The following is a 10,618-nucleotide window of genomic DNA, read 5'->3' as shown; positions in this document are numbered from 1 at the left end:
GAAGGGATGACTGTGACGAGCTTCAAACTCGCGAGTGTTGGGTGTAGTGACAGACGCAAAAGAATCACTGTATCCTATTCCAACATGATCGAGAACCAACAGCTGATTAGCCGTGCTGTGACAGAGCATCTGGACCATTTTCACTGAGAGGATGAGAAGTAGCCACTGACAATGGTGACACCCTACATACAGCTTGCCATGGATGGAACTTTACAAATAATTGAGTTGAATATTACATTGCAGGAATTCAGAGGACAAAGCATCTCCAAAACTCCAACAGATCCTTCATTAATAAAGTAACAATTCCTTATTCCAAATACTTTTACTTCTTACAATTAAATCCAAATAATCTTATTGGCATCCTGACTAAGATTAATAAAATAAACATAGTCTGCTTCAAACCAATAATCTCCGTGGGATCGACCCTTACTCACGTAAGGTATTACTTGGACGACCCAGTGCACTTGCTGGTTAGTTGTACGGATTACAAATTCGTGCACCAGCAGCATAGCTAGCGTTGAACACCAGCCAGGGAGCAGACTCTGGGCGTTCAAACGCCAATGCAGAGGGCATGGAATATGAATTTCCTAGCCTCTCAAGACCAGTGAGTCCCACAACATCTTTACCTACTCCACCTTCTTCTACTCTATTCTTCCTCACTGTTCATATTTGGTCAAGGACGAGCAAAACTCTTAAGTTTGGTGTTTCAAAAGCTTTTCTTTGTGACTTCTACCACTCTTAAGTATAGAAGAAGATCAAAGAGCTATAAGGGAAGAACAACAAAGAAAAAGGAATGATATTGAAGAGATCAAGCACTACATTGGATCCTCAAGGAGGAGCACTAGCCGCCACCATTAAAGGTGGATTCATTCTCTTAATACTCTTTTCTTTTGTTGTTTTTCTGTTTTCTGTTATGGTTTATCTATTCTCTTGTTCTTATTACTTGATCATTTGCATTTATTTCTTAAAGCTATGAATTATTCCATGCATATATCACCTTGCTTAAAAGAAAAAAATTGAAAAAGAAAATTAAGATGCATGAATTTCAAGTTTATAATAAGAATAGTTCAATTATCTTGATATGGTGGCATTGCTTTTGTTTTCTGAATGTATGAATGAATAGTTCATATTTGAAATTGAAATTTATGAATGTTGGCTATTGAAAGAATAATGATGAAAGTGAAGTATTATTGGTAATCTGAAAAATCTAAAAATTGATTCTTGAAAAAGAAAAAGAAAAAGCATGCAAAAAAAAGCAAACAGAAAAAGCCAATAACCCTTTAAACCAAAAGGCAAGGGTAAAAGGATCCAAAGCTTTGAGAATCAATAGTTAGAAGGGCCCAAAAGAAATAAAATCCTGGCCTAAGCGGCTCAACCAAGCTATCCCTAACCATGTGCTTATGGCGTGAAGGTGTTAAGTGAAAAGTTTGAGACTGAGCAGTTAAAGTCATGATCCAAAGCAAAAAGAGTATGCTTAAGAACTCTGGACACCTCTATTTGGGGTTTCTAGCAAAGTGATGAGCGGATAATTTATACGCTTTTTGGCATTGTTTTTACATAGTTTTTAGTATGATTTAGTTACTTTTTAGTATATTTTTATTAGTTTTTAAACAAAATTCACATTTCTGAACTTTACTATGAGTTTGTGTGTTTTTCTGTGATTTCAGGTATTTTCTGGCTGAAATTGAGGGACCTGAGCAAAAATCTTATTCAGAGGTTGACAAAGGACTGCTAATGCTATTGGATTCTGACCTCTCTTCACTCGAAATGGAATTTTTGGAGCTACAAGAGTCCAAATGGTGCGCTCTCAATTGCGTTGGAAAGTAGACATCCAGGGCTTTCCAGCAATATATATTAGTCCATACTTTACCTAAGTTTAGACGATGCAAACTGGCGTTCAACGCCAGCTTTCTGCCCTATTCTGGCGTTAAACGCCAAAAACAAGTTGCAAGCTAGAGTCAAACGCCAGAAACAAGTTACAAACTGGCGTTTAACTCCAAGAAAGACCTCTACACGTGAAAACTTCAATGCTCAGCCCAAGCACACACCAAGTAGGCCCAGAAGTGGATTTCTGCATCATTTACTTATTTCTATAATCCTAGTAACTAGTTTAGCATAAATAGAACTTTTACTATTGTACTAGAGAGCTTTTGAAACATCTTTGGACCATTGTTCACGTTTTGGGAGGCTGGCCATTCGGCCATGCCTACCCTATTTTCACTTATGTATTTTCAACGGTGGAATTTCTACACACCATAGATTAAGGTGTGGAGCTCTGTTGTTCCTCGAGTATTAATGCAAAGTACTATGGTTTTCTATTCAATTCATGTTTATTCTTATTCTAAGATATCCATTCGCACACAAGAACATGATGAATGTGATGATTATGTGACACTCATCACCATTCTCACTTATGAACACGTGATTGACCACCACTTCCATTCTACATGAAGACAAGCTTGAATGTATATCTCTTAGGTTTCTAATCAACGATTCACATCAACTCCCCTCTGACAATGGGGCATCTAAATCTGAGATTAGAATCTTCGTGGTATAGGCTACAATCATTTGGCAGCAATCCAGAGATCCGAAAAGTCTAAACCTTGTCTGTGGTATTCCGAGTAGAATCTGGGAAGGGATGACTGTGACGAGCTTCAAACTCGCGACTGTAGGGCGTGGTGACAGATGCAAAAGGATAGTAAATCTTATTCCTACACGATCGAGAACCAACAGCTGATTAGCCATACGATATCTGTGCATGGTATTTTTCATCCGAGACGAGAAATCCGACAGTTGATTAGCCGTACAGAAATCGTAGAGGACCATTTTCACTGAGAGGACGGGAAGTAACCATTGACAACGGTGACACCCAACATACAGCTTGCCATAGAAAGGAGTATGAAGGATTGGATGAAGGCAGTAGGAAAGCAGAGATTCAAAAGGAATAAAGCATCTCCATACACTTATCTGAAATTTCCACCAATGATTTACAAAAGTATCTCAATCTTTATTTTATGTTTATTTATATTTTAATTATCAAAACTCTATAAACCATTTGAATCCGCCTGACTGAGATTTACACGATGACCATAGCTTTCTTCAAGCCGACAATCTCCGTGAGATCGACCCTTACTCACGTAAGGTTTATTACTTGGACGACCCAGTGCACTTGCTGGTTAGTTGTGCGAAGTTGTGAAAAAGAGTTGAGATTACAATTGTGCATACCAAGTTGTTGGAGCCATTGAGATCACAATTTCGTGCATCACAAAGCTGAATCACAATCCGAAAGGGTTCACCCAGTTAAAGTGTTTGTGGCATTTATGTATCCGGTGGTAATACTAGAAAATAAAATTCTTAGGGCCACGGCCAAGACTCTAAAAAGCTGTGTTCAAGAATCAAAAAGAGCTAAACTTGGAGAGTCAATAATATCATCTGGATTCTAAGTTCCTAAGGATGCCAACATCTCTGAGTTTTAATGGATAGTGAGATGCAAAAACTATTCAGAAGCAAAAAGCTAATAAGTCCCGCTCATCTAATTAAAACTAAGCTTCATTGAAAACTCTGAACTTCATTGTATCTTAATCTTCTTTCTATCCTAATGTGTTTCTAGTTGCTTGGGGACAAGCAACAATTTAAGTTTGGTGTTGTGATGAGCGGATATTTTATACGCTTTTTGGCATAGTTTTCATATAGTTTTTAGCATGTTTTGTTTAGTTTTTATTGAGTTTTCATAGGTTTTAGGGTTAAATTCACATTTTTGGATTCTAATTTGAGTTTGTGTTTTTATGCAATTTTAGGTATTTTTTGGCTGAAATTGTTCTGACCGAAATTGAGAAGTTGGAGCAAAAGTCTGATTCAGAGACAAAGAAAACACTGCAGATGCTGTCCGGATCTGACCTCCTTGCACTCAAAAGAGCTTTTCTAGAGCTACAGAAATCCAAATGGAGCGTTCTCAACGACTATGGAAAGCTGACTTTTAGAGATTTCCAGAAATGTATAACAGTCTATAGTTTGCTTCGGATTTAAAGGCCCAAAGCTGGCGTCCAACGCCAGCCTCCTGTCCTATTCCAGGCTTCCAGCGCCCAAGGAGGAAACCAGGCATCCAAACACCCAGAGAGGACCCCCTAGCTAGCGTTTAACACCCTAGAGGCCTTCTAGCACGTGGATCTCATCAAATCTCAGCCCAAACACTCACTAAGTAGGCCTCAGAAGTGGATTTAGCACTAAAAAGACTGTTTTACCCTTACTAGTCATTAGTTTAGTATTTAAAGTAGAAGATGACTCTTTGTTAGGGATCTTCAGCCACTTTACATGATTTATCATTGAATTTTCCTTTCAGTATGAGTTTCTAAACCTCCTAGGTTCAGGAAAGGAGCCCTGCTGAGTCCTATGAATTAATAAAAGTATTACTATTTCTCTTCAATCTGTGTTTGATCTAATTCTAAGATGTATACTCGTTCTTCAACATGGTGAATAGGATGATCAGTGACAATTAGCTCTGTTCATCTTACTAAGACAAATGTACCTGACAAACACCCGTGTCTACTTGGGTTCGTGTGAATACGTGACTGGAAAGCACGAACCGCCAACTATGTTTATACATCTCTCAAACAGCTAATCCACGACTTTGTTGGAGACTTCTCGGGACACCAGTTCAGTCGATTTCCAGGGAGATTAGGGTCTCTGTGGTAGAGGCTAGAACCTAAAGAAGCAACATTTGATCTGGAGCAGAGGAGATTGATGACCATGGCCAATGGCATTGATCACATACAGCCTGCCATAGAAAAAATCACTCACAAGCAAAGAAGACGGTAATACCAGAGTTAATTCAGAAAGGCAAAGCAACTCCAATCCTCAACTATATTCCTATTACTAATTCCTTACAATCAAACTGTATCTAAACATAAACCTTCTAATTTCGCCTAACTAAGACCTGCAAGATAACCATAGCTTGCTTCAAACCACAATCCTCGTGAGATCGACCCTGACTCACTCAGGTATTACTTGGACGACCTAGTGCACTTGCTGGTACAGCTATACAGAGTGTGGGGATTCGTGCATCACTTAGTACACATTTAAGGTAGAGAAAATTTAGTCAGAAATCCAGTGACCACCTTGTCCCACGTGTCCAAGCTCTCCTTGGGTTGAGAATCAAGCCACTATTTTTCTCTGTCCCTCACAGCAAATGGGAAGAGCATGAGCTTTTAAACCTCTGGATTCACTCCATTCATCTTTACAGTGTCACAGATCTATATTTAGTTAGAGATGAATAAATTGGGGTCCTCCTGCGAGAGTCCGTGAAACTGGCAGTTCTGTTGCAATAGAGTGATCAACAGCGACTTCAGCTCAAAATTATTAGTACCAATAGCAGGTACTGAAATATTGCGCCCATAAAAGTCAGGAGTGGGGGCAGTGTAAGAGCTCAGAGTCCTCCTTTCATGCTCATTAGCATTCGGATTTCCTCCATTAGGGTCCATGGTGAGCTCATATGCTTCCTTCTCAAAAGTTTTCTTGAGATTCTCTCTGGCTTTGTAAGCTTTAGTTTGTTATAAACGCTGCCTCAAGGTCCTCTCAAGTTCAAGATCAAACTTAAAAAAGGGTTCTTTATCTCTATTCCTACTCATAAACAAACAAGAAACAAAGAAAAATGAGAGTCTCTATGTCAAAGTATAGAGAACTCCCAGTGAGATATCCTATGTAAAAGAAATAAAATAAAATAAAGTAAGCAATTAACCTAAAAATTTCAAAAATAAAAATGCAAAAATAACTTAAAAATGTTCAAAAACTAAAAAGAGAAAAATGATAAAAATTTCAAAAGTAAAGAGAAAAACACTAAAGGGACACCAAACTTAAAATCAGAAATTAAAGAAAAATAAATAAAACAAAATTCAAGACTAAAGGAGAAAATAAATAAGATAAAAATTGAAATTAAAAAGAAAAATAAAAGTAAAAATATCAAAAATTAAAAGAAAAAGTAAATGAACAAAAATAAGAAAAATACCTAATCTAAGCAACAAGACAACTGGTAGTTGTCAATCACAAATAATCCCCGATAACGGCACCAAAAACTTAGTGCCGGATTTAGAATTCCCATAGCTTAACTGGAAAGTGCACCGGGTCATCCAAGTAATACCTCAGGTGAGTAAGGGTCGATCCCACGAGAATTGTCGGACTGAGCAAATAATGGTTGTCAGGTTTGACTTAGTCAGGCGAATAAGAAAAAGGGTTGGTGAGTCAAGTCGCATAAAAATAGTAAATAAGCAAGTAAAACAAATAAATAGTTTTAGTGTGAAAACAGAATTAGAAAACAGGTAAGGCTTCGGAGATGTTTATCTTTTCGGATTAAAATTTCTTACCAACTATTTTAACAATGAATGATTCATTCCATGGCAAACCATAAAGTCTAAACCATGATCTCTTAGTGATTTAGCCTCCTCTAACCTTCATTAACTGCCACTCTCGTGGTCACTTAATTCCGATTAGAGGGTTAAGTTCAAAAACCAGTTTATGGCCACAAAAACCCTAATTACCCAAAGCTAACAGGATTATATGTCACATATCCCATTAGTTCATGTAATTAGCAATTTAGGAGGAATTTATTTTCAAGTTATAGTTCAAGCGAGATAACTCTCTCGAGAATCACAAGAACTCGTGTAGAATAAGTGTCATACTCTCGTTCCACCCAAATTCATAAGATTAATAACGAAAACAATCCTTAGAATTGAATCAAAATATTAATTAAAATAGAAGAATATAGTTCTAATTCATAGAAATAAACAAAGCTCCTAACCTTAACCGAGAGGTTTAGTTGCTCATAACTTACAAAGAAAATAGGGTTCTGAAAAAGTGCGGAAGGAAGAAGATCCGAATCACAAGTGATCTTTTCCCTTTTATACTAACCTAATTTGAAACAGAAATAAGATAAAATAATAAATTCTAAAACTAAAATATATTATTTGTAAATAAAAATTACAAAAAGAAAATAAAATATAACTAATAAGTGCTAAATCCACTCGAGAGGCCCAAAATAGGGTAATTTCGGACTGCTGCTGGCGTTTAACGCCAAAAATGGGCATTAAACGCCCTAAGGGGAGTGCAAAGTTGTTGGCCCTGAGTCCCCCTGCTGGCGTTGAACGCCAACTGGGCATTTAGCACCCAGGGAGGGTGCTGCCAGCTTTCTTCTGTTTAACTCCAAACTCCGCCAAATTGCTCTGAATTTCACCTGAAATCATAAAAATACCAAAACAACTCAAAGTAGCATCCAAAGGAGATTTTTGTACTAAAATCAAGTAAAACTAAATAAAATCTAACTAAAAATAACTGAAAAATACAAAGAAAAAGGGTATAAGATGCTTACGCATCAGCATGCATGGATGGAAGAATGCAAGTAAGCCTTTTAGCTATTTAAGGAGTTCCTTTTTAACTACCCATTCTCACTCGACTTGACGTGGGTGAAGAACTTATACTATACTTGGCCATGATAGAAAAAGCAATAGCATCAGCCTTTGTCCAAGAGGATGAAATAGGACAAAGGCTCGTGTACTTCATAAGTAAGACACCTCAAAGAGCTAATCTGAATTACTAGAGATTCAAAAAATTTGCTTTTGCACTTATATTAGCTTCCAAAAGGCTACGATCCTATTTGCAAGATCATATTATAAAGGTCAAGGCTAACTAACCCATAAAACACATACTACAGAAGACAAACATAGTAGGAAGGATGCGACAATGAGATGTAGAGTTGTCTAAGTTTGAATTGAAGTACAAAGCTTGCACAACTATCAAATCTCAATATCTAGTCGACTTTATAGCTGAGTACATAGAAAATCACATTGAAAACCCGACCACCTGGAGCATTTACATGGATGGGTTGTCTAACAAAGTCAGTAATGAGGCTGTGATCATCTTGGAGAATGAAGAAAAGGCACTATTCATACAATGGCCCAAAAGAATAAGGTCATAATCCAGAAAAGATTAATCCATCTACTATAGGCTTGTCCTAAACCAATGTGATTGATCCAAAATCATCACAAAGCATCCAAAGGAACATAGGTCAACTACCCGACTCGTCTAGGACACTGGTACCATAACACGTGCCCAATTTGACTTAGAGAGCAAGTCACTGCTCTCCCATTACTTCTGTCATTATCCTCCTTAAGGATAACTACTCGAATGTGGTATAACTTTCTCCGTAATAGGAGAAATAACCACCTCTCACCCGTACATGAAAGAGTCGGGAGTGAAGAGCAAGTCATCACTTATCTATAAATACCCCCATCAAACCAGGTATTTTTCAATCCTAATTCTTAAAAGCCTGCATAAGACTCTTATTTATTTAAGTATCGGAGTCACTTACAAGTACTCCTCATTTTCGTTTCGGACTTGACATGAAGACACGTATAACACTCTCGTCGCCACCTCTAACCTCTTTTCCAAGTCCAAATCACAAATAGACCGTTTTAGGTATGCTTTGAAATGGTAATCATGTTCAATCAAATTGATCCAATAATTTATTGGCACAATAAAAATTTGAGTGAATACCCTATCCGACCCCTGACAATTATCTCGAAAGGACAACGAGACTCCCAAGAAAAAAAAAACATCCAACCCGACCCCTGATATTTTTTTTTAAGACTGATTAGCCCATGTGCCAAAAAAAACATTGACTTTTTTTGGCACAGGGGCTAATCCGTCCCATAAAAGTAAAGCTCAAGGGCCGGGTTGGTATTTTTTTTGTCAAGGGTCTCGTTGTCTTTTAAGATAATTGTCAAGGGCTGTTTTAGTTTTTCTCTAAAAATTTATTAAGAAAAAGGAAAAGATGCATAAGAAGAAGAAAAAAAAGAAATTAATTGAAGTTGGTTACCAAAATAATTTATTTTCTAGTATTTTTTAATTTCTAAGTTATTATTATATTGAAATAAATCTTTAATAATAAATAATAAATTATAATAATATATTTTAGAAATATACATGTTTTATCAATTATTAATTTGGGTCGGTGATTAAAATATAAGGGCTCAAATCACATGCAAATTTTGCCGCTGCTTCTTTTTTTTTTTCTGTTCTACCCGACTTTTATTTGACCAAAAACAGCTTTTTACGACTTTTAATAGCCGTAAGCCTTTAAGGTTTTTAAAAAAAGAAAGTTACTGGGTGTAAATTCTCCAATATCAACCGTGGAAAATCAACTATTAATCTCTTAATAAAAACTCATGAAATTGTATTCAATAGTTAAAACTGTTAAATAATAATTTAATCAAATTATCTCATGATTCTTAACTCTCAAGTCTCAACCTTAGGAAAGTAGTGTGTGAATCGGTCTACTCTTTAGCTCTAACCCTATTCTTTTTTCAATTTTTATATTATTTTGGCTTTGGATTCTGGTAGAATCAGAATGATATCAACCCGTTTCATGGTAGACCAAAAACAACAAAAGCATTTAGTGACAATGTGACATTTTCATTTGACATTTCTTTCGCCAGTTCACTTATTGCCACAAGTTCTCAATTTGTTCAAATTCCTTTGACCTTATATAATGTTTAGTGCATGAGTCAATACCAAAATACAGCCTATGTGATATGAGACCTATTTTATGTTTTATTATATGAAATTTCAATTACAGTTAACTGTGAGAAGTAAACAAGGATTACAAAATGAAATATATAATCAAAACATGCACATTACTACCATGAATCCAATCTCAGGTCAGAAATCAGCATATACAGAAACAAAAGCAATAAAATTAATGTGTTACAATATTTCTATTCATATAGCTCTCTATAAGCCTAAAATAATACAATATCCAATGTAATATTTAGAACAAAGATCAAATCAAAGACCTTTTTCAGAGACCCTTTTTACTGAAGCAAGTATTTGATGAAGCTATAGTTGTGCTTCCTTTATTTGCACAATTACACAGAAGGGAAGTACTTGTTGAGATTGAAAGGCAGTGAATAGAACTCTTCACTTCTTGTATCACCCTTGAAGGACCTGTACTTGTCCCACCAATGTTTTCCTCTGTCCTTCCTAATGGTTGGGTCCTTATGTAGTGTGTTGTCCAAGAAATACGCGACAACACCGGCAACAAATGCTTTTGACTGGAATGGGACATTGATTATGTCATTGAACTGCAAAGGTACATGAAATTTATTGTGAGTGAACTCATCAGAAAAGCTGTGAACATATTCAGGGGTTTATCATATCTACACAACTTTCATTCATTACCCATCTTGCGCCGGTGTGGACTGGACCGTAACCGTAGATTGCCGTGTACTCGTTGAAGTACTGCGGAATGGACAAGCCAAGGAAGATGGAGAAACCTAATACAAACTTAGTCCTGAAACTGTTGAGGTTGCAAAATTGAAGAAAACTAAGGCCTCCAGCACCTACAAATGATTAAAGTGGAACGTAATGTGTTAGTTATGTGTCAAAATAAATCAAGATATGCCTGAGTATATCTTAAGTTAGCCATACCAACATAAGCGAAGAACAAGCAATACAAGGCAGCAACAATTGGAGGTGGGATGGAAGCGAAAACTGCTCCAAATTTACCTACACCACAAGGAAATGCTGGTGAGCATTGAACCGGATGAAGAATTGAAGATTGCATATTCGATTC

The 10,618-nt window shown here is 36.6% G+C and overlaps 1 protein-coding gene across 1 annotated transcript in view; it reads right to left on the bottom strand.

Moving 5' to 3' along the window:
- Positions 1–9,646: 9,646 nt before the first annotated feature.
- LOC107492711 (nucleobase-ascorbate transporter 6) overlaps positions 9,647–10,618 on the bottom strand; it is a 5,255-nt gene continuing 4,283 nt past the window's right edge. Inside the window, 3 exon segments of the mRNA XM_052260200.1 lie at positions 9,647–10,127; positions 10,225–10,385; positions 10,474–10,618. The exon segment at positions 10,474–10,618 is cut by the window's right edge and continues 135 nt beyond it. Coding sequence (XP_052116160.1) covers positions 9,912–10,127; positions 10,225–10,385; positions 10,474–10,618 — 522 coding nt within the window. The 3' untranslated portion in view covers positions 9,647–9,911.

This window comes from Arachis duranensis, chromosome 1 (genome assembly GCF_000817695.3).
Source record: "Arachis duranensis cultivar V14167 chromosome 1, aradu.V14167.gnm2.J7QH, whole genome shotgun sequence".
In the NCBI taxonomy this organism is placed as follows: domain Eukaryota; kingdom Viridiplantae; phylum Streptophyta; class Magnoliopsida; order Fabales; family Fabaceae; genus Arachis; species Arachis duranensis.
Note: the sequence above shows the minus strand (reverse complement) of the source record. Positions and strands in the feature narration are given on the sequence as shown.